This window comes from Marmota monax, unplaced genomic scaffold, assembly GCF_021218885.2.
Source record: "Marmota monax isolate L192 unplaced genomic scaffold, Marmota_monax_Labrador192_F-V1.1 WCK01_AAM20220418_F8-fsc00142, whole genome shotgun sequence".
Taxonomy (NCBI): domain Eukaryota; kingdom Metazoa; phylum Chordata; class Mammalia; order Rodentia; family Sciuridae; genus Marmota; species Marmota monax.
The window spans coordinates 2,967,319-2,992,831 of NW_026692025.1; the positions used below are offsets into that span (position 1 = coordinate 2,967,319).

A 25,513-nucleotide genomic window follows, 5' to 3' on the forward strand; every position below is an offset into this window, starting at 1 on the left:
TTAATTCTGCCTATCCAACAATATAAGAGATCTTTCCATTTTCTAAGGCTCTCTTTAATTTCCATCTTTAGTGTTCTGTAGTTTTCATTGTAGAAGTCTTTCACCTCTTTTGTTACATTAATCCCCATGTATTTAATTTTTCAAGGCTATTATTAATGGATAGTTTTCCTGATTTCTCTTTCAGTTGATTCATCCTTGGTGTATAGAAATTCAGTTGATTTATTGGTGTTAATTTTATATCCTGCTACTTTGCTGAAGTTTTTTATGATTAACTGAGCCTTTAATTCATTTATATGTCTTATCTTTGCTGATTTATCTGTATTTGAAACTATCATTTTAATTCTTTTTATTTCTCCTTTTTTATTTTTCTTTTGTTTACTTCTTATTTTTTATTTGTTCTCATTAGTTATACATGACAGTAGAATATATTTTGACAATTTATACATATGTGGAGTATAACTTCTCATTCTTCTGGATCTGCATGATATAGAATTACATTTGTCCTTATTTTGATAGTTTTTTAATTATTCAAGTTTTTCTCTTCATCTAGTGTAGAAGATATAAGATTGTTTTTCTTTGTATTTAGTGTAGGTCAAGTAATACATATACTATCCAAAATTCTTTTTATTTCTAGAAGTTGTATATATATATATATATAAAATCTTTTTAGAACTGGAATTTTGCCTTTTTTCCATTAGTCTTGATAATCAAATTTCTCTCTGCATACTGTTTTCTATTGTTATCTGTCCCTATTAATGAAAAATTGAAAGAAGATATAATTTCCATTATATTTTTATACTTTGTTTTTGATCATATTTCTTTGTTTTTGGTTATTTTTAGATATACATGACAGTAGGGTGTTGTTTGACATATTATACATACATGGAGTGTACCCCATTTCATGTGGTATATATACACAATGGAATATCACTCAGCTAAAAAGAAGAATGAAATTATGGCATTTGCCAGTAAATGGACAGAACTGGAAACTGTCATGCTAAGTGAAATATACCAGTCCCCCAACACCAAAGGCCAAATGTTCTTTCTAATATATGAATGCCAACTCTTTTGTATCATATTAATTCAAAACAAGGGAACCTCAAATTTAGAAGTATTCACCTAGAAATCCTCAAAAAGGATCAGATTAGACATGAAAGCAAGTGTAGTATTTCTAGGAATTCAAAGAATTCATGGAATTCAAAGAATTTCAGTGAAGGGAGTTTCTGGTCAATGTTATCAAAATAAATAAATAATCCATTACTCAGTCAAAAGTGTATTATTTAATCTTCAGGTATTAAAATGCTTTCTGTTTTTTATCTTATTGATTTCCAGTTTCATTCCATTATGATCGGATAGGATGGAGGGAACTATGTCTATTTTCCTTTTGTATTTGCTAAGTCTTGCTTTGTGCTCTAAAATATGATCTATTTTAGACAAAGCTCCATGTGCTGCTGAGAAGAAAGTAAATTCAGTTTTCAATGAATGAAATAGTATATAGATGTTGGTGGTTAGGTCCATTTGATTAGTAGTATTTTTTTTTTTTTAGTTCTGAAGAATCTTTTCTTAGTTTATGTCTGGATGACCTTTCTAATGGTAAGAGAGGTTTGTTGAAATCACCCAGTGTTATTGTATTGTCGTGTATTTGATTCTTTAAATTGTGAAGGATTTGTTTCATATATAGGTTAACCAACATTTGGAGCATAGATATTTATAATCATTATATTTTTTGTTGGATATTTTCTCTCAAATAAAGAAACTAAGCTAAAATAAGGGAAGAAGAAGAGGAATGATCCCATGGAAATAGAAGGGTGATAAGTGGAGTAAAGGGAGGAGATTGAGGGGCAGGCATGAGTGAATGGTAAAGGGAATAACAGTGGAATAAAATTGACCAAATTATGCTCTGTACATACATGCATATATCACAGTGAATTTAACCTTTATACATATCCATAAAAGAGTAATTAAATAGAAGGAAGATCAAGGAGTAGAAGAAGGGAAATAGGGGGAGGGAGGAGGAAAGGGAAAGAGAAAGTACTCAGAACTAAAGAGGAGCAAATTATATTCTAAGCATGCATGATAATGTCAAAATGATCCCCACTATTATGTATAACTGCAATGCCCTAATAAAAACATAAAAAAGGAAATAAAGAAGTTTAACCTAGTGGATTCTCTAAAGCATAGTTTATTATTTTATTGGTGATCACTCATATAGCAGTTTCAGTGAAACAGTCAGAGAAGGAGGCAGAAGGCAGTTTATGAAAGAATGAATAGAAGGTGAATATGATGGAGTAAACAATTTTATATCACTAGTTCAAGAATCTTGATTGTTTTAGTCAGCTTTTTTGGCACCGTGACTAAAGGACATTACAAGAACAATTTTAGAGTAAAGAAAAGTTTATTTTGGGCCTCATGATTTCAGAGGTCTAAGTCCATAGATGGTGGACTCCATTTCCTGGGGCTTGAGGTGAGGCAGAACATAAGGGTGGAAGAATGTGGTGGAGGGAAACAGCTCAGGATATGATAACCAGGAAACAGAGAGCATTCTGCTCACCAGACAAAATATGTACCCTAAAGTTACACCCCAGGGATTCACCTCCCCCAGCCACACATAACTTTAGTTATCACTTAGTTAATCCCATCAGGTGATTAATTAACTGGTTAGGTTAAGTCTCTCATGACCCAATCATTAAACCTTTTAACTCTCTTGCATTGTCCCACACATGAGCTTTTGGGGGACATGTCACATCTAACACATAACATTGATTAATAAAGAAATGATAAAAGATCATAGCTAGAAAGTAGCTATTATTGTCTGCTGTTGGTGGTTTACCTCTCCTGATCATCTTGACTCTTTGCCGAAAAAGAATATGTTTTCTTATGTAGGTGACTTGACAGAAATGACAAAAGTTTGGCACAATTAATAATAATAGGGAAGAATGCTAGTTCATGATCAATCAAAAGATCATTGAATATTACTCAATGATTTTGTTGTGCTACATGTGGAATTACACTATGTGAAGAAGTGTCTTTGACATAAAGCCAAATTTGTTTAAGCCAAAAATACATAATGTTTTCTGTTAAGAAACTGCAGGCAGAGAAGCATTTGTTTTCCATAAAATGAAGGGTTGGATGGGCATGGAGGAAAGATTTAAAAGGGAAGAATAGTCTTGAAAATAGATCTCTGAAAAGGAAAGGATGGCAGATTGTATAGGTATGAACTCAGAAAAGCATTTGCTCTTTTTCTGCAGCTCTTTTTCATTAGGTAGCTATCCTGTGCCTGGCACTGCTCTGCAACCTCTGCACTAATGAAACATAGCTAATGAGACAAGTAGACCATGAACAAATAAATGTGCAGTGTAATTTTAGGTAGTGATATATCCTATAACAAAACTGAATAATGATAGTTTATTTAAAACTGCACAGTTTTAAATAAAGGAGATCAGAGAAGATGTATCTGAATTGGTATATGGGAATAGAATCCTGAAGATAGTGAAGAAATGAGTCAATCTGATATATGGAGAAAAAAATTTACTAAAGAAGGAGGAGCAAGTGTGATGTCCCTAAATCTGGAGCCTTGGGTGTTTACAGGGAATATAAGGATACAACTATGAGTTGGTATGAATAGAGGAAAGGAAGAGTGGAAAGATACGAGTTTTGAGAGGTAGCTAGTGGTCAAATCAACTAGATTCTTAAGATCATCTCAGGTACTTTGTATCCAATGAAAATCCATTGGGAAAAATTGGAAAAGGGATGATATAATCTGACTTATATTTTCAAAAATCTCACTTCAGTTGCTGTGCAGAGAATGGATTATAAAGGGGAAAATGTGTAAGCACAGAGACAAGGTAGACCATTGTCTTAGTCTATTTTCTGTTGCTAAAATACAACACCTGAGGTTGAATAACCCTAAAAGAAAGAAGCTTATTGTGGCACATGGTTCTGGAGCCAGTGCAGTCCAATAGCCAGGCATCAGTATCTGCTTAGCTTCTGATAAAGGTCTCATGCTGCTTAAGCTCTTAGTAGAAAGTAGAATTTATGTGTAGAAAGGGGAGAACATGAAAGGTATACTTGCTTTATAATGACTTGCTGTTATGACAACTAAACCACCCTATGAGAGTGAAAAATCACTCAAAGAGAAAGGATTGAATTTCTGGGGACTACATCTGTGATAACCCAAACATCTTTCTCTAGGGCCCACCTCCTAACACTGTCACAATGGGGACCAAGCCTCAACATGAATTTTGGTGGCGAAAAACCATATTCAAAGCATAGCAGGCATTTATTGCAGTCATGAGGCTGGGAGATGATATTGTGTACCCAACACCTTAGGAGCGATAAGAATGGGTGAAGTAGAGTTTGCATATGTTCTAAAGTCAACAGAATGATAATTTGGATATAGGGTATAAAACAGAAAATTTGAGGTATGTATGTGGATTGGACAATAGATGGATTTGAAATATGAGAGATAAATCCTAGATCTATTGTTCTTCTATTTCTTTGTAGATTCCATTTTTTTTTGCTTTTTTACTGCTATATTTCCAGCACTTAGGATGGTGTCTGGTATATATTATTCCATAAGTTTTGAATGAATTAATGGAAAGTAATTTCAGTGGAGTTATAAGTGAAAATACTTGATTGGTGTGGGTGGTATTAGAGGATGATTAGGGAGGAAGCTGAAGTAGTGATATAGAAAATTACCGAAATGAAGCTGAGAAAGTGGGAAAGAGTTGGAGGGCAATGTCATGTCAAGGGAGAAATTTTTTTTTTCTTTTTGACAATGGATGATATTACATTGTTTTTATACTGCAGGGAATGAGCCAGTAGAGAACAATACTGACAAGTGTGGGAGAGATATAACAGGAATAATATCCTTCAGCATGGAACGGGGAATAGGATCCAGGGCATGTGTGGGTGGGCTAGTGTTAAACAGGATCACAGAGGCTTTGATAATAGAGGGAAGGTAGAATATACGGCTGAGATTCAGGTAGATTGATATTATGTAGATGGAGGCATTGTTTTCTGATTGCTTTTGTTTTTCTTGATAAAACAAGCAAAGCCTTTTGTTGAGAGTCTGGGGGAAGAAATATTGGAGATTTAAGCAGAGAAAAGAAATTTAAAATTATTGTATCAGAGAGTGGGAGAGTAAATTGGTTTAGCAAATATAAAAGATCCTGGGACACTAGAAGTATGTTGAAAACCTAGAGAGGGCACTCAGGCATAATTGTGAATTTTCCTCTAGCTATATTCAAATGCTTGTTTGCTGGTAAAGGGTTGAATTTAACAAGAATTTATGTTTTCCCAGGCAGCAACAACAGAGTAAGAGAGAAGCAAGTGTGTTTAAGGTACGTACTGGAGAATGATTATACTGATTTTAATCATAGTCTCTGTGTGTAATCCAAGAAGGATAAGAAAGGAAAAGAGAACACAAAGGTGATGATGTGTAATTCAAAGGTTATATTCAAAGGATCAGAGATATTGGAGCAGGAGACAGAAGAATCAATAGTATGAAGGTACTCCATAAAATGATTTGGAAAGATGTGATCAGAGAGTCATTTGAGATCATGGATTTTTTTCTCAACAAAGCTTAGAATATGACCTTAGGAATGGATGACTAGGTTAGGGCAGAGCTGAAGCTCACTGTAGAGCACAGTACCTGGAAAACTCCAGATATTGGCATTCTCAGAACTTTGCATGCACACACTCATCCCAAGTATTATTTCCCAGATGCTATAAAATAAACTCTTTTATTCCTTTCCCCAAGTTTATAACCAGAGTTTCATCTAAGTCCATATAAATGCACCAAGGTTTAAAGTACTGCTCATTCTTAAAGATTTTGTAGTCAATTACTTACAATCCTTAACATACCACATAGAAATTTGAAATTGAACAAGTTGACACAACATTATGATCTATAAAATATTTAATTTTAATAACATATCCAATAGAAGAACTGGCTGTATCTGTACCTTGTACATAGCAGGTGCTCAAATATTCATGATAAGATACATTTGTACTTGGACAGGATGTAACAGAAGAAGCAGGTCTTTCGCTAGGCATTTTATATATATTATCTTATTTAAATTTTATAGTCCCTATGTTATTATCCCCATTTTAATTGCATAAAGAGGTCTTTAAAGCCTAAAACAACTAGTATTTGGTACTTTCTTATACACTCTTGGTCTGGCAGGTTCCAAAGTCCATCTTATATTCAATCCTTTATACCATTTTACTTTGTTTAGGGTTATGTCTTTGCCATAATAACATTCACTTGTTATTTTTAAAGTACCCATTATTTGTTAAGCACTTTTGTTTTGGTACCAGTGATGAACCCAGGGGCACTCAACTACTGAGCCACATCCCCAGCCCCATTTTGTATTTTATTTAGAGACAGGGTCTCACTGAGTTGCTTAGGGCCTCACTTTTGCCAAGGCTGGCTTTGAACTTGCAATCCTCCTGCTTCAGCCTCCTGAGGTGCTGGGATTACAGACATGTGCCACTGTGACTGGCTTGTTAAGCACTCTTCTATGCAAATTCTGTATCTACAGATTCAGACAACCATAAATTGGAAATATTCAAAGAAATTATGTCTCTGGATTATATTCAAACTTTTCCTCTTGTCATTCCCTAAACAATATAGTATAACAATGATTCGCATAAAATTTACATTGTATTAGGTATTATATGTAATCTGGAGAGGATTTGCAGTATACTAGAGGATATACATAGATTCTATGTGAATATATCACCATTTTATAAAAGGGACTTGAACATCTGCAGATTTTGGTTTAGGGAGATGTGTCTTAGAATATCACACAGATACCAAGGGACAACTGCATATATCCTTGTCCCCATTTAAATATTTTATTAGGGAAGCATACAATAACAAAAATACATAAAATATATATTAGAAGTGCAAATGAAGAAAATAGAGCAAGCAAATATGTAGAAATTATTAGGGAAATTTTACAAAGGGTGGCTAGAGAAGGCCTCAATGCAAAGGTGTTATTTGAATTAAAACCTGAAGGAAGTGGAGGAACAAACTATCTGGAAGTTAGATGGATGAAAATTCTAGGTAGAGTCTCCAGCAAGTGCAAATGCCCAGAATAATCAATGAGCAGCAAGGAAGCCACAGTGGCCAGAATGGAGTGCTAATAGGAGATAAAGTTAGCCAGCTATTTGGGGATGAGTTCATCTAGGGCCTTGTAGATCCCAGTGAAGCTTTTGAAATGGGAAGGCATTGGAGGATTTTGAGAAATTGAAGAGACATGATCTGATATAACAATTTGAAAGTGTACTCTGGCTGCTTTTTGTAGAATAGAAGTAAGGGGGATAAGAGCAGAGGCAACAAGCTAAGTTAGAAAGCTTTTACAATAATCTTGAAAAGAGACAACAAGCCAGATGGTATTGGAGGGGGTAACGAGCAGTGGTTGTTACCTGGATATGTTTCCTTTTGAATGGAATATCAATTGGGGCTTACTGATACATTGTATGTAGGGTATAAGAGTAAGAGAGGAGTCAAGATTGACATCAAAGCTTTACTCTGAGCAAGTGAAGGGTGGAATTACTATTAATTGAGGTGGGAAAGACTGCAAGAGGCCCATTAATGCTGTGTGTGGGGGGCTGTATGTGAATATCTGAGACTCAGGTTTGAACATGCTAGGTCTAACATCTGAGTTAAGTTATGAGTTTTCTCCTGGAGAACAGGTACAGATATGGATTCTAGATGAGAGAGGTAGAAGAGATCGATTCTGAGATGGAGGTGTTAATTTTCAATTTTTTGATTTTATGTATGATATTTTCTCTTTCTTTGTTCCTTGTCGTCTCTGTTAGCTCTCAAGTAGGGTGAATAGGTAGAGTAACTATTTGCTAATTTGCCTGTGCAATCATATGTTATGTGACTTGAGTATGTGTCATGGTTATGTGTTCATATATCATGAATAATCCATTCAGACACCATGATTATTTGCAACTGCCTAAGGTTTGTCTCATTCTGTTTCATGGCCATTCTGCTCCTGCTACAGTCATCTGTTGCTGTGCCACAGTTGGTTGTAAGCTCCTATAATGTTGGTGTTTTCCATGTACTGTACTTATATAAACATACACCATAGCTGTCTACACTGGTGGTGTGCTTTAGGTTATTCACAGTGACTTTTAAACAATTACTAGGTTTTACTTTCTTCTCATGCATCATGGTTGTTTGATTATTCATGTAATTACATTATATTCCTTTCCTGTAATTTTTAGTTTATTCACCATGGATGTTTTCACTATAGTTGTGTATCCAAATATTATAGATAATTATTTACTCATGGTAGTCATTGATACTCCACTTTCATTTGTATCTTGCCTCTCTGCTCCTGTGAAAAATTTTGACAGTGTCTGCCTGCTTATGGACCATGATATTCTGTTCTGCGTCATGGTGGTCTACTCTCACAGTAGGACCATTTTTTCTTAAACTATGTCACTTAAGGATGAATAAATCAAATACCTCTTTGCATGAATCAATTTATCTCCAGCTATATGAATATTTTGTTTGAAGGCACGGTGAGTATCACAGTTTTCAGTTTATGCATTATGATCATTTGAAACATCACCAAGTTTGTTATAATGATTTAGGTATCTATTTGTGTAAAGTCTATCTCTGCATTTGTTGATGGTTGTCTGAACATATAGCAATAGACATTCATTTAATGGTAATAGCTGATCATACATAACATATCTCTGCACATGTAACAGGTACAGGGGCCTATTCTGTGGATATTTGCTAACTCGCCAAGAATATCTGGTCCAGCAACACACTTTTTATAATTTTTTATAATTATGGAAAAATACTTAACATAAAAAGTGTCCACTTAATCATTTTTTAAAGAATACAGTTAAGTATATTTGTATTGTTGAGCAACAGTCCAGGGTCATCCTTCTAATCATGCACCATGTCTTAATGAACTATATTCCAAACTCATCTTTTCTTGTTTTATGATTATTATATTCATGTGCTATGGTGTTCTGACATATCTGATGACCATATTGTTTTATTCCATAAATGGCTTCATAATAGTAATGTTTGCTAACAAAATTCTATGGTCATTGCAGGGTATGTATTATGTCTCTCTCTCTCTCTCTCTCTCTCTCTCTCTATATATATATATATATATATATATATATATATATATATTATATCTGATGGCTGTTTTCTAATGCCCAATGGTTATTTTAGTATGTACTTTACTTATAATTTCATGTAATATTGTTTTCTTGTGTATCATACTATATATCATCGTTTTTACCTTCTAAATCATTAACACTTTTGTGTCATTGTTATTAATTCTTAATGTGATGGTTTGCTACTTGTTCACCATAGTTTAAGCATAGCCCATAGTTATATACTACAATAGCATAGTTGGACATGTACCATGGATGTCTTTGTGCATATAGCATGGTTATCTTCTCTTATACTCAAGATTGTTACTCAAACTTTTATGTTTTCTGAATATACATCATTGTTATGTCCTATAGTCTATGGTTTATTTCTATAGTTTGGATTTTATATCCTATATAAAGTCCCTTTATTCCTGTGGAATAGTTGTTGATGCATGTATAATGTTTATCTTAGCATGAATCCTTGTCATGTGATCATACAGTATTAAGGTCTGCTAAGGTACTGTGGTATTTGAGCATATCATGTTTACTGTCTTTATTATGAATGTTGCTCATGCTTCAGAATTGTCTGATCATGAGCTATATTTTCTAAATTACATGGTATGGTTTTCTGAACTGTACTGTTCCTTGTCATTCCTATAAAATCTCCAACAACTATTGTACAGCTCATGAATCATGAATGTCATAGCACCTATATTAGATTAAATATAAGAAATTTGTTTTTTGAAAGAAACATTGTCAAACAGTGGCGATTTCATATTGTACAAACTAATACTATGATTATCCCCAATGTGGATATTTAATCATATCATAAATCTATCTCCTCCAATATTAAATTATTGATACACCTGTTCCAGATTCATGAGGACAGCCTTGTATAGAACTCAGTGACTGCTTTATAGTAATGGGATAGATTTAGAAGGAGTCTTCCTTTTAATCTTTTTATCAGAATACTCCCCGCAACTGATATGTTTTGCTTATTGGCCTAATGTATAAGACTTCTTAGAAAAAAATTTCACACCCCTCATTCCCTCTGAAAATTAATTTACTGATATTATTTCAAAAGAGTAGCATTGGGTGAGAGTTGGGAGTCCTTGAAGTGATTAGTGTCTCAAACTTAAGCCACACAGTTTAGAAATAGTAAGTAAGTGTAACTTTATTGGCTGTTTCTTAACTTTATGTCTTGAGTAAACCTTTACCAGTCCAGAATTTATACAAAAAAGCCTTACAGGGCTGGGGTTGTGGTTCAGTGGTAGAGTGCTTGCCAAGCATGCATGAGGCACTGGGTTTGTTCCCTAACACCACATAAAAAGACTCAACTAAATAAACAAAATAAAGGTATACAAAAAAGCCTTACATGTAGGCAATCCAAAATTACTAATTATTATTTATATAATTTGCTGATTTATTAAGAAATTTTCTGCTGGGAGGCTGGGCTTAGATTCCTTCTTTATGTTGTGATCTCTATCTAAAAGATCTGGCTTTGCCCTAAATTATCTCTTAATGAGGAAACATTGAATTTTTAATCAAGAGCTATTGTGCATTATCATTCAGCATTTTACCAACCACTTGTAGGAAACAGTTTATTCTAGGACTTTTAATATTCTGGAAATTTTCATAACTCTATTAAGTTAAGAATTTAAAAAATGATATAAAGAGATGACAGGAGATATATCTATATATGTGTGTGTGTGTGTATGTGTATGTATATATGTTTTTAGCCCCCTGTTCCCTCCTGACCTGTGGGGGAGAGATTGGGGGAGCACACCTGTCCAGGATGAACCAAGAACCAAGAAAGGTAAAGGTCGACTGGCCGCCAGCACCCAGCCCTCCCTCGACAGAGGACAATCAGATGCAAAGCAGGATCTCGTTTAATGAGAAAACACACACAGCTAATATAATGTACAGGAGCCAATCAGGGTAAAGGTCAGCAGGGTGGGGAGAGTTCATGTGTACACCCATCCTACAGGCAGTAATGTCCACAGGGCAGAAGGGTTCTGAGCCTATCCTAGAGGTGGTCCAATTCTTCATCACAACCCACGGCAATGCCTTCTGGCTAATCGCTGGGTGCTCTCTAAGCCACATGTGGCCCCAGGACTGGGAAGCGGGTAGCAGCCAGCAAGTTAGGTTTCCTCTTTTCTGATGCAACATGCCCCACGTTACATCATGCCCTACAAAAAAAAAAAAAAAAAAATATATATATATATATATATATATATATATATATATATATATATATATATAAAACAAGGGATTGAACATAGAGGAGCAATTAACCACTGGGCCACATCTGCAGCATTCCATGCTCCTATGCTTTTTTTTTTTTGAGACAAGGTCTTGCTAAGTAGCTGAAGGACTTACTGAGTGTCTGAGATTGGCCTTGAATTTGCCATCTTCTTGTTGGCTGTTAAGAAACAGCCAATGAAGTTACACTTACATGCTATTCCTAAACTGTGTGGCTTACAATCTTCCTGCTTCACCCTCTTAAACTGCTGGGATTACAGGTGTGTGCTACCTTACCTGGCAAGTCTCCAGGTCTTAATATGCCAGAATTTCTACATTATTACACTGTTAACGAAAGGAAAGGCCTTTGTGACACTAAAGGTCAAGTGGCATTAGGAGAAATAAAATAAAGATGTGAGAGACCATTTTAAGCTCTTGGAGTATAAGGGGTAATTGAGGCTAAGGGAAGTTCTGGAAGTTACTTCATCATAGAGGAAGACAAAGAAAGAGATGGAAATATATGTTAAGTTTCTTGATTTTTAATCTAGAATTCTTTATACTATCCTATGTATCCTTTTTTTAATGAGCTCTGGTGTATTCAGAAAAAGTGTCCTATATTGGTGTGGATTTTGGTAGCACTGATGAGCTGGGGGAAGGAGGATATCAGGTTAAGCATTCTGTAACTGGATACTAGAAGAGTTAAATGGTTCTAATAGAGCTGAATACATTTTAATCTGTTTCCCCCTCCCTCCCTTTGTTTTCTACCCTTTTGTCCATTCCCCTTTCCTTGTATTGTGGATTTCACAGGTCTCTCAAGTTAGTACCTGAGAAGATGATGATCACACATATGTGTCACTTCTACATGACCAGACTGGGGCTTCTTTTTCTGATTAATATTCTCCCTGGAACAACTGGCCAAGGGGAATCAAGACGACAAGAACCTGGGGACTTTGTAAAGCAAGATATTGGCGGGTAAGAATACTTAAGGTTTGGGGCAAAAGAAGAATTTGATAAATGCCTACCTCAGATTTCAGAGTTTTCCTCAGATGAACCAAATACTCTGGTTTCTGATATATTACATTGTATTTGAGAGAATAATTATCAGCTCAGAATCTCAAGATAAAAAGAGACCTCAAAGTCGGGCTCAGTGGTGCATGCCTGTAATCACAGTGGCTCCAGAGGTTGAGACAGAAGGATTGCAAGTTCAAAGCCAGCCTCAGTAACAGTGAGGTGCTAAGCAACTCAGTGAGACCCTGTCTCTAAATAAAATACAAAATAGGGCTGGGGATGTGGCTCAGTGGTTGTGTGCCCCTGGTACCACTCTCCCACAAAAAGAGACCTCAAAGATCTTCCTGGGCAGTCCATAGCTCATGTTGAATCCCCTCTGTGATATCTTAAAAGCAATTGTCTCCAGCTTTTTGCTATTAATATTATGTCGTCTCTCATAAATCTTCAACCTACACCTTTTTTTTGGATCTAGTGCATTAACATTCAAAATGATAAGGAATCTCTCATCTTAAATTTAAGAATTTTCTCTACAGATAGTCCCTGTAGTGTTTGCTCCCCTTTACATTCATGCTTATTGAAGAAGTGGTCTGTTTGATTGCTTCTACTTGCCTCTTACCCATTCCTCCACCCACCACTATCTTTTTTTGGTTCATAAAATAAAACATAAGGAGAGAAGTACACATAAAATATACACATATAGTATGTTTTTCTTTGACTTCAGAGACAGAATTCATGGGTACTTAGATTACGTTCTCTAGAAGCAGGGCATGACAGAAATATTCATTTTAAAATTTATTGATTTGTTCTTTTTAGTTATATATGACAGTAGAGTGTATTTTGACATATCATACATACATGGAGTAAAATTTCCCATTCTTGTGGTTGTACATGATGCAGCATTTTACTGGTTGTGTATTCATACAAGAACATAGAAAAGCTATGTCCAATTCATTCTACTGTCTTTGCTAATTCCATCTGATGGAAGTATTCTTGAGCAAAGGATTTATTAAGAAAAATATTCACAGCAGAAAACTGTAAGAAAGTAAGGCAACAAGATAGGGAAATGGGTAAAGTTAAGCAAAAGTGTGATTTCATGTGAATTATAGCCTCAATTTGACAATACAAGGAGATAGGAATCATAAATGGAATAGTCGTACCTTGAGACAAGGAGCCAAGACTTTTGTAGCCTCACCTCAATTGCTCATTATACTTTCATCTTACCCTCCATTTCTGACTTCTCTTGAACATCATATCTCTATATTCAACATTTTATTAGGTATGTCCACTTGGTTATTCCACAAAATCCTTAAAATAAGCATGTCCAAAGTAGTCTCATCACTTCCATCTCCCTCACCATAAAGAACAAACACAACAAAACAAAAACATATCCCTTTTTCCATTTTCCCTATTTTAGTCAGTGTTGCCATCATGCACTCTGTTGCTTGAGCCAGAAACTTAGAATTCTTTTTGCCAATTTTGTACCCTTCACTCTCCAGTTTGAATCAATTGCTTTGATCTGTTATTTCTACCCTGTGTGTGCCTAGAATTCACCCACTTTCCCACTACCACACTAGTTTAATTCACTTGTGCCATGGCAAGAGCCTCTATTTGGTTGTAATTCTTAAAGTGTTGCCCCCATCTAATCCTACTCTATAGCCAGTTTTCTTCTGTCATGCATGCTAAGTTATACCAAACCTATTTACATCCCTTTAATGGTATCTTATTTTTTGTAGAATAAAGTAAAAACTCCTTTTATAATTTTATAAAGCCCACTATGGTCCGGCTTCTATCTATCTACCTTATTAGCCTTATTTGGTTAGTCCTCCTGCCACCAAATTCTGTTCTTCAGCATTGTTGAACTTCTTTTAGACTAAAATCCTATGTGTTTTAATCAGCTTTTTCCTTGTTGTGAGCAACAAACCTGACAAGAACAATGTAGAGGGAGAAAAGTTTATTTTGGCTGAGGGTTTCAGAGGTTCCGTCCAGTTTCAGTTCCCTCCATTGCTCTGGGCCTGAGGTGAGGCACAACATCATGGTGGAAGGGTGTGGTGGAGGAAAGCAGCTCAGGACATGGAAACCAGGAAGCAAAAGAAAACTTCTCACCAGGGACAAAATATATAAACTCCAAAGTCATGCCCCCACTGACCTACTTCCTCTAGCTTCACCCTACCTGCGTACAGTTATAGCACAGTTAATCCATATGATTGAATTAATGTGCCAATTACTTTATACCTCTCATAATGTAAACATTTCACCTCTGAAAATTCTTGCATTGTCTCATATATGAGATTTTTGGAAATACCTCATTTCTAAAACATAACACAAGGGGATATAATTACTAATAACACCTTAAGCTTAAAATATTTCAGTATTACAAACAGGATATTTCATTCCTTCCAAGTGAACTTTGTTTGTTTTACATTTGGTTATAGTCCCATTTTCTTGGAAACATGTATCTTGAAATATAACTGTTTGAATTATTTTTACAGGATTACTGATGTACTCTGAGTCTTTCAATTTTTTTTAAAGAGGGAGGGAGGGAGGGAGGGAGAGAGGGGGGGGAGGACACAACATCTTTGTTGGTATGTGGTGCTGAGTATCGAACCCGGGCCGCACGCATGCCAGGCGAGTACGCTATCGCTTGAGCCACATCCCCAGCCAAGTCTTTCAATCTTTTATCAGGATTTTTACAGTAATCTCTGGGGCTGAGGACTACAGAACTGGACTTAAATATCCATTTAAGTCTTGGCATATGAGTCTCTTTGTTTCTCCCAAGATTGGAAGTGAAACTAGACCTTTATTATTAACTCCTCATGGATATGATTTCATTGGACCATGATAAATGTTCTAAATAAGGTAGAAGTTCTAAATAAACAAATCTTACTTTAAGGGTTAAGTTCTTCTAACATTTTAAACTTTTCTAAAAATATGTTGCATATTTTCTTATAAACCTAAACAAAGATTATGAGCACAATAGTCCCTTTTCTTGGTGATTTTTGATTCTTATAAAGAACATTCATTATATTAATTCTTTATCGGCTTTTTCAATTTTTATCACCATCCTCACTGCTAGTTGTTGCCTTTCCTATTTACATTATTTTGTTTACATCCTGCTAATGCTTTGGAAACCAAATAGCCCAAACCTTTTAGCAATTATGCTAAACAAGAAGCCAAGAAATCTTTCCTGCAAAAGCAGAGTGAAGTGCTTGATTTTAATACCAGGGCATAATGATTGCATAGACCAATTTATGCCATGTGTGTGTGTGAATAGGTCATAATGAATCCTGCTATTATGTATAATTATAATGGACAATATTTTTTGAAAAAGAAACTTTTTTTATATTCAAGGTTTGGAAGGATGAGACTACTAAAAAGTTGGCTTAGAATATTGGGGTTGGCACTTTATTTGTATTTACTAGAAAAAAAGGAGCCAACTCAACTTTAAAATGTATATTATATGTGAAAGTTCTGATACTTAAAGGAGCTGCTGTTTCCTTTTGCTTGTTTTCATACCATATTAAATATGCCTTTGTATGTTGAAAAAAATCCATGTGCTTCCTTACTTTATTCATCTTTACTAGTCCGTTCTATTAAATCATCTAACTTGGTTGTCTCTGAAGGTCTAACAAGCAGCAATGGTTTATCAATGTGCTAAATACAACGGTTCTCAGTGTTTGGTATGGGTAAGCAAGAAGCAAGAAGTGCAGGCTTCACTCTTGAAGATTGTGATTTAGAAGTTCTGAGAGTAGTACCTAAAATCTTCATTTAATAAAATTCTCCAGATGATTTTAATGTAAGAAAACTTTGGTTAATACTTGGGACTATAGTTTCTATTTTCAAACAACTAATACTGTAGATAGGGATATGAGATTCTGGATCTTTAGAACAACAGAGATGGAAAGACCTATAAATAGTATCTATAATCTGATCTTCATTTTATAATTTTTTTAAGTTGTAGATGGACACCATTCATATCTCTCTCTCTCTCTCTCTCTCTCTCTCTCTCTCGTGCTGAGAATTGAACCCAGGGTGTCACACCTGCAAGGCAAGTGCTCTACCACTGAGCTACAGCCCCAGCCCCTGATCTTTAATTTTTACATGAAGAAACTGAGGTTCAGAAATTTAAATTAACTTTCTGAACCAGGTCTAAAACACCATTCTGATTTTGAGTACCACATTATTTCTTTAAAATTTTATTTTAAATTTCTTTATTTGAATTTGTTATACATAACAGCAGAATGTGTACAATTCATAGTACACATATACAGCACAGTTTTTTATGTCTCTGGGTATATACAAAGTAAGTCACACCATTTGTGTCTTCATACATATACTTAGGGTAATGATGTCCATGTCATTCCACCATCTTTCCTACTCCCATTCCCCCTTCCCTTCCCTACATTTTGCCCTATCCAAAGTTTCTCATAACAGAGAAAACATTCGGCCTTTTTTGGGGGGAGATTGGTTGACTTCACTTATCATAATATTCTCCAACTCCATCCATTCACCTGCAAATGCCATGATTTTATTTTATTTTATTGCTGAGTAATATTCCATTGGGTATATATACCACATTTTTTATCCATTAATTTACCTAAGGGCATCTAGGTTGGTTCGACAATTTAGCTATTGTGAATTGTGCTGCTAAAAACATTGATGTGACTTTGTCAATGTACTATGCAGTTTTTAAGTCCTTTGGGTATAAACTGAGGAGTGGGATAGCTGGGTCAAATGGTGGTTCCATTCTCAGTTTTCCAAGGAATCTCCATACTGCTTTCTATATTCATTGCACCAATTTACAGTCCTACCAGCAAAGTATGAGTGTGTCTTTCCCCTGACATCCTCGCCAACACTTGTTGTTTGTCTTCATAATAGCTGCCATTCTGACTGGAGTGAGATGAAATCTTAAGAGTAGTTTTGATTTGCATTTCTCTAATTGCTAGCGATGTTCAACATTTTTTCATATATTTGTTGATTGATTGTATATCCTCTTCTGAGAAGTGGCCTATTTAGTTCTTGGCCCATTTACTGATTGGGTTGTTTGATTTTTGGTGTTTAACTTTTTGAGATTACGGCTCTTTCTGATGTGCGTGTGGTAAAAATTTGCTTCCATTCTGTAGGCTTTCTACTCATCTCGCTGTTTCTTTTGCCAAGGAGAAGCTTTCCAGTTTGAATCCATCCCATTTATTGATTCTTGATTTTATTTCTTGTGCTATAGAAGTCTTAATAATGAAGTAGGGGCCTAATATGACATAATGAAGATTTGGGCCTATTTTTTCTTCTATTAGGCACAAGGTCTCTGTTTTAATTTCTAGTTCCCTAATCCACTTTGAATTGAGTTTTGTGCATGGTGAGAGATATGGACTTAATTTTGTTTTGCTGCATATGGATTTTCAGTTTTACCAGCACCATTTGTTGAAGAGGCTGTCTTTTCTCCAATATATGTTTTTGGTGCCCTTGTCTAGTATGAGATAACTGTATTTATGTGGGTTTGTCTTTGTGTCTTCTATTCTGAACCATTGATCTACAAGTCTATTTTGGTGCTAATACTGTGCTGTTTTTGTTATTATTGCTCTATAGTTTAGTTTAAGGTCTGGTATAGAGGATTCTACCTGCTTCACTCTTCTTGCTGAGGATTTCTTTGGCTGTTCTGGGTCTCTTATTTTTCCAGATGAATTTCATGATTGCTTTTTATATTTCTATGAGGAATGTCATTGGGATTTTGATTAGGAATGCATTGAATCTGTAGAGTGCTTTTGGTAGTATGGTCATTTTGACAGTATTAATTCTGCCTATCCAAGAACAAGGGAGATTTTTCCATCTTCTAAGGTCTTCTTTAATTTCTTTAGTGTTCTGTAGTCTTCATTGTAGAATTCTTTCACCTCTTTGATTTTGTTGATTTCCAAGTATTTTATTTTATTTTGAGGTTATTGTAAATGAGGTGGTTTTCCTAGTTTCTCTTTCAGAGGATTTGTCACTGATGTACAGAATTGCCTTTGATTTATGGGTGTTGATTTTGTATCCTGCTACTTCACTGAATTCATTTATTAGTTCTAGAAGTTTTCTGGTGGAATTGTTTTGATCCTCTATGTATAGAATTGTGTCATCAGCAAATAGTGATAGTTGATTTCTTGTTTTCCTATCTATATTCCTTTAATATCTTTCCTCTGTCTAATTGCTCTGGCTAGAGTTTCAAGAACTATGTTAAATAGAAGTGGTGAAAGAGATCATAATTGTCTTGTTCCAGTTTTTAGAGGGAATATTGGCCTTGAGCTTAGCCTAGGTAGCTCTAACAAGGTTAAGATATGTTCCTGTTATCCCTAGTTTTTTTTCTAGTGTTTTGCACATCAACAGGTGCTGTATTTTGTCAAATTCTTGTTCTACATTTGTTGAGATGATCATATGATTCTTATCTTTAAGTCTACTGATGTGATGAGTTACATTTATTGATTTCTGTATGTTGAACCAACCTTGCATCCCTGGGATGAACCTCATTTGATAGTGGTGCACTATCTTTTAAACATGTTTTTGTATTTGATTTGCCAGAATTTCATTGAGAATTTTTGCATCCATGTTCATTAGAGGTATTGCTCTTAAGTTTTCTTTTTGTTTTTGATGTGTCTTTGTCTGGTTTTTGGAATCAGGGTGATATTGGCCTCATAGAATGAGTTTGGAAATGCTGCCTCCTTTTCTTCTTAATGAAATAATTTGAGGAGTATTGGTATTAGTTTTTCTTTGAAAGTCTTGTAGAACTCAGGTGTATGTCCACCTGGTCCTGGGCTTTTCTTGGTTGGTGGGCTTCGGATGGCATCTTCTATTTCATTGCTTCAAATTGATCTGTTTAACTTGTGTACATCATCCTGATTCAGTTTGGGCAAATCATATGACTCTAGAAATTTGTCAACACCTTTGATATTTTCTATTTTATTGGAGTACAAATTTTCAAATTAATTTCTGGTTATCTTCTGTATTTCTGTAGTGTTTGTTGTGATATTTCCTTTTTCATCACAGATGTTAGTAAATTGATTTTTCTCTCTCTTTCTCTTTGTTAGAATGGCTAAGGGTTTATCAATTTTTATTATTTTCAAAGAACCAACTTTTTGTTTTGTCAGTGTTTTTGATTGTTTCTTTTGTTTCAATTTCTTTTATTTTAGCTCTGATTCTTGTTTGACATCCATTTTATTTACAGCTTGGTGTATGTTGTTCCAGGATCTTGTAGATTTCAGGGTCTGGTTTGAAAAATCTGCAGAGATCCTAATTGGTTTCCCCCATATATAATCTGATTCCTTTCTCTTGTAGTTTTTAAAATTCTATTCTTATTCTCTATGCAAAGCATTTTCATTATAATGTGCCTTGGTGTGGATCTGTTGTAATTTTGTACATTTGGTGTCCTGCAAGCCTCTTGTATTTGATTTTCCAATTCATTCTTCATATTTTGGAATTTGCTGATATTATATAATTGAAAAGATTGTGTATTCCTTTGGTTTTAATCTCTTTGCCTTCCTCTATCCCAATAAATCTTAGGTTTGTTTTTTTTGATGTTATCCCATAATTCGTGGATGTTCTGTTCATGGTTTCTAACCATCGTCACTGTGTGGTCAACTTTATTTTCAAGACTGTATATTTTGTCTTCATCATCTGACATTCTGTCTTCCAAGTGATCTAGTCTGTTGGTAATGCTTTCTATTGAGTTTTTATTTTATTTATTATTTCCTTCATTTCAAGGATTTCTGATTGTTTTTCTTTTCAGAATCTCTCTTTCTTGAAGTAATCTTTTGCTACCTGTAGTTGCTCCCTTATCTCTTTCTTGGTGTGATCAATTTTTGCCTGTATTTGCTCACTAGGTCATTTTTTAAATCATAGATCGTTTTAATTATGTACATTCTGAATCCCTTTTCTGACATTTCATCAACTGTGCCATCCATGGATTCTATTATTGTAGTGTCTTGGTTTGTTTGGGGCAATTTCCTCCCTTGTTTGTTCATGTTGTCTATATGTCTCCCTTTCTTGCAGTGCAGATCTGAAGTATTACAGTTGCTACCCTATAATATTATAGTGTCTCTGGAGATTACCTGTACCTCCCCTTGGTGTTGGACTTCTAGACCCCAGCTGGTGTCCCACGATAAATGCTACTGCAAGTAAAGGTGATAGTGGCAATAGAGGAGATAACTCAAGATAGCAGTGGAGGTGTCCCAAGATGGATGCAAACACTTTCAGAGATGGTGCTGAAAGGGTGGGCTCTCTGTCCAGAGATACAGCTGCCTCCAGGCCCTATCTGTTGTCCCAAGGTGGAGGCTACTGTGGGAAGAGGTCTAAGGTGATGGCTGCAGTGTCCCAAGATGGAAGTGGGGTAGGCCTGGGTTCCATGGTGGGTCTGTCAGTGGGTGGGACTGTCCTAGGCCTGTGCTGGGTTCTGGGGTGGGTCTTCTGGTCAGCAGGGTGGTCCTGGGACTACCTTAGTCTCATATTCTTGAGGAAAATTATGGAAAATGATTTCAGATTTATATAATGAATACATTTCTTATACTCTTGTTTCTTGATTCTGTATTTTTATCACCAAACAAGTGAGAACTCTGTATATTAACAGTAAGTTGAACCATCACGAAACTGTATTTTTCTAGGTCAACTTGGTCAAATATCAGCAATTTCATAATGGGTTCATGGGTAAGTGCCTAAGTAGCAAATAAGTATTGGATGAATCCTCCAGATCTGACTGCAAATTGGACATTTTGGTTAAGATTATTTGAAGAGGGTCAATTTGCAAAGAGACTCATTTTAGAGATATAGTGTATGGGTAGGAGAACCACAAGGCATAGGGCAAGAACCTAAGGCCAGCTAGCAGATATATCATGCAAAACAAATTTTCGTATGAGGTGCAGGGGCCTTTAGTGATGGAAATAGTCATCACAAAGAGATTAAAAAAAAAAACTAAGAATTAGGCCAGGCATGGTGGTGCATTCCTGTAATTGCAGCAACCCAAGAGGCTAAGGCAGGAGGTTTACAAGTTCAAAGCCAGACTCAGACTCAGCAATTTAGCAAGACCCTAAGCAATTTAGCAAGACTCTGCTTCAAAATAAAAATAAAAAGGACTGGGGATGTGATTCAGTGGTTAAGTACACCTGGGTTCAATCCCTGGGAACAAAAGTAAATAAATAAAAATAAATGCAAGAATTAGATATATAATTATTTATTTTATGTAAATAAACATTTGCTTATACATAGTAATCTCTCAGACTCTGAATACTTAATATCTCAGCCATATGACTGGATGGACTGTCCTACTATAGAGCAAATGCAGTTTTTTCATAGGGTCTGAAGAAATAATAAGTATCATTTGATCCTAATATTTTTACTTCTAAAGTGTAAATGTAGCATTTGTGACATAGGACAAGGATGGACATTTGAGGCCAGGATCAAGAATATTTCATAGGTGATACTGTGACTTCTTACTGTATCATTTCTGGATGTGAAGTTGTCTCAGTAATACTGATACTAAATTTGATCACTTGATTATGATGATGACTGCCAGACTGTTTGTTGTAAGGATATCAGTCACCAGGAATAAGTGAGAGGGTTTGAGCTGGTGGGCAGCTTATTGCTTTGATCATATGGGAGTAAAGAGCAAATAACAGTGAGGGAGAGAATATGTATAGTGTTGTAGTTTTCCCATCTTTTGTGTCAATTATTTTTTTCACAGAGACAGTGTTATAAATGGTTCACAGGCTGTTCTATGAAAGTCTACTCAACAAAAATGTTGCTGAAATAGGGCTCATACATTAGCTCTATGGTTAATTCAGATGAATTATGAGAAATAGACTTGCATTGTTTTGCCTGGACAACTAGATAATCTTTATGGTAGTGTTTTAAAAGAAGAATGTACATTCACTTCTTTGCACAGTTTTGATCACAAGATATTTTAAATTGGGGTATGTCTTTTTATATTCATATGTGGAATCATCTTTTAGTTCTAGTACCTTTGCCATATGCAATATGCATTAGTTTCTTCTTCCTGTGTTTTTGTTGTTGTCATTGTTGTTATTGGTGTGTCTGTGTGTGTGTGTGTGTGTGTGTGTGTGTGTGTGTGTGAAGCACAGTCTTTCAGTTCCTAAGAAGGTATGAAGAACTTGGTCTTTATTTTACTTTAACTCAGCAAATACGGTTAATATGAACAGGTAGAACATATGTAAGTAGGCATGTCTCTAGCCAATACTTCTCTAGATTTATTATAACATTGTAGAAAATATTTAAGACCAGCTCTCTTTCTTAGATGGATTAGGCATATTCTTGTAAAAAAAAGTGTATTTTTTCCTTCAAGTGGTTTCTGTAAAAACATTTAAATGTGTGCTGTTGGACCACACATGTTTCTCATTCTCTCCGAAGCATATAACTGGTATCCTTAGCAAGATAAATCTTTAGTAAGGCCTTTCCACTCATGGGAAAGCCTGGGCTTGGAAAATGAAAGCAGGGGATATTAGGAAATGGTAAGTGATCTGATTTGGCTATGATTTCTGGTATGAAAGCAAAATAGTGGAATTTGCAGCTGTAAAAGTATATTGGCACCAGATTGCAGAAGGCTGTGAATGTCAGGCTAAGGAGTTGGGATTTTATTTGATAAACCGTGAAGAGTTATGAAAGTCTTGGGACTAGTGCAGAGATATGATTTGCCAGTAATCTAGAATTTTCATTATTTAAAAACATGTTCTCCCCTAGGACATATGCAGTATTAGGGAAAATGTCATCCTTTTAATGAAGTAAATTTCTCTTCTCTTTGGGTTGTCCTCTGAACTGCATCAGCAATTCTGCAGCTGTGCTTTCCCCTACCATAAACACACCAGGGTCCTTGATGTGGTTGAATTAACGCTATTACTGCTGACATCCTGCACTTAATCTCTACGTGGTTAGTGAGCTTGACTAAAAGTGCATGTATTTCAAAGGTTTTCTCACTGTGTTATCAGGAGTTTGGGAAAAAAATAAGGAAAAACCCTCATTTACAAAGCAGTCTTATTTTTATTATTTTATTTAATTATTTTTCCAAAAGCTTTCTAAGGTAGGGTTTTATTATCCCTATTTTACATATAAGGAAATAAGTGACGGAGACAAAACTAACACTGTAGTCATTTGACTCAAATCCTGTGAACTTGCTACTGATCCATCGTTACAACTAGAAAAATGATGAAACCTGCGTAACATACAGATAATGTATTAGTAACATAATTTTATTCTTTAATGGGGGTTTATTATTATCATATTTGATCCAACCAATAGTGACAGATATAAGGTATTTTTAGTGTGCCAATCTCATTAACTTTAAACATGTGAGTAAACAATTTTTTTCCTCTCAAAGGCATTGATATCTCAGGTGTCTAATATGTAAAATGAAGGTAAAGAATTATATGATCTCTGAAGTCCTTAATAATACTCAGGTACTATGATTCTTTGATGTTTACCCTAAAATACCTGTGGATGGGCACAAACTACAGCATCTTGGTGCAGTACAGTGACTGAAGAAGAGAGTTCTAATTTGGATTCTAACTTAAACCAACTTCCAGCACTTTGTGCAGCAATTTAGTCCATGTCAGGAGAAAAACATATCGGTAATCAAGTGTAAAAATCATAGGGAAATTGAATGCCTTGCATCTGGGAATTTGGGATCTAATTTTTAGCTTTCCCAATAATTCTCAAATTGATTTAAAAATTATATTCAGGAACTTTAGCATTCTCATCTGTAAATCCACCAGGAATAGATAATCTCTAAAGCCCTTTTTGGTTTGTGTATGTCTTTAAGAGGATTCTGTGTTCTGTTATGTTCTAGTAATCCAAGAAATGGTTTTCCATTCATTTTGTAGATCTAGTTCCCAGAAATTAAATTAGGCTAACCAAGGTCAAGAACCCCCACAGTGAAAGTCAAGAGATAATAAGAAACAGATTTCCACTGAATCAGTTGAGTTCCTACGACTGCTCCATGGCCTTACGTCAGATGGACCAGAACATTGGTGGGTTTTGCCAGATGTAGGCTGTCATCTGACAAGGTGTCTGCATTTCTCTCTTCAGTGTATTGATTTCAGTTGGTTAACTCTACACTTCAATTCCCTCCTTTATTCCCCTTTCTTATTGAAGCTTCTGTATCATTTTTCATGATCTGTTCAAACAGCCAATCATCCTCTATTACTTAGGTTCCAGTGCCTCTCTGGCTAAAGCTGTCCCTATGACTTTTGGCTGATACATGTTCCAATAATTTGTTATTATCACCAATATTTGAATAATGCATTTGAGTGCAAAAACTACTATTCTAAAAAAACAAACTTCAAATACTTCTAGATATGAAACATTCATCTTGGCAATTTTAATAAGTTATTTGATATTAACACAGCATTCTATGGGATGATTTTAACTGCTAAAGCTACCACTAAAGGTATTACATGGTTTGCCTAAGGTCATGCAACTAATAAACTCAAATCATGTCTTCAAACTCTTGAAGCTTAATTTCCCTTTTCCAAGTATATTTATTTTATAATTCAATTATCTCAGAAATCCTGTAAGTTAAGCAAGAGAAACATTACTTAGTTTTATTTTATTTTGTTTTCTGCTTTATTAGAACACTTAGAATAGTAGTGATCATATAGTTAATAATAAAAATGTGTAAGTGAATTGAATTATGTTTATGAATTAAGAAACTTATAGTTCAAATTGACTTTTACTAAGTTACATGATAAAAAAATGATGGTTTAGGTTGAGAACTATTCAATTCAGATGTTTCTACTACCCTGTATGTTCGTTCTCAAGCTCTTTTTCAGCATAAGAACCTTGCTCAGTTCTAGGCATAAATATTTCTGGAATGTATTAACTGTCTCCTAGGACCTTTACTTAACTGGTATCTTGAGGCTTTTACAGCTCTGATGAACTAGATACTGGGAATAATTATTATATACTTACTAAAGTCAACTTTTTGAGTCCAAGTTAAGAATAGGGAAAACCAAGACTTAAAGATATATATAGTACAATAATTTGTTTGATCATCTACCCCATTTCCAAATAAGTAGGTACCACGATTTCTAGTTCTTGGTTCATTATTTAATGCTACACCATCCTTCTTTACCCTCCTCAACAATAGCCATTTCTCTCA

The 25,513-nt window shown here is 35.1% G+C and overlaps 1 protein-coding gene across 3 annotated transcripts in view; it reads left to right on the top strand.

Moving 5' to 3' along the window:
- The window catches only part of Gabra3 (gamma-aminobutyric acid type A receptor subunit alpha3), a 236,062-nt gene that overhangs the window by 87,548 nt on the left and 123,001 nt on the right, over positions 1-25,513 (top strand). For 2 of the 3 annotated variants that reach the window (XM_058582576.1, XM_046453413.2), the window contains exons 2-3: positions 5,303-5,342; positions 12,190-12,354. In XM_058582576.1, the coding sequence (XP_058438559.1) occupies positions 12,215-12,354 (140 nt within the window). In that variant the 5' untranslated portion in view covers positions 5,303-5,342; positions 12,190-12,214. The remainder of the gene's footprint in view (positions 1-5,302; positions 5,343-12,189; positions 12,355-25,513) is intronic. The other variant, XM_058582578.1, reaches the window with a different exon arrangement.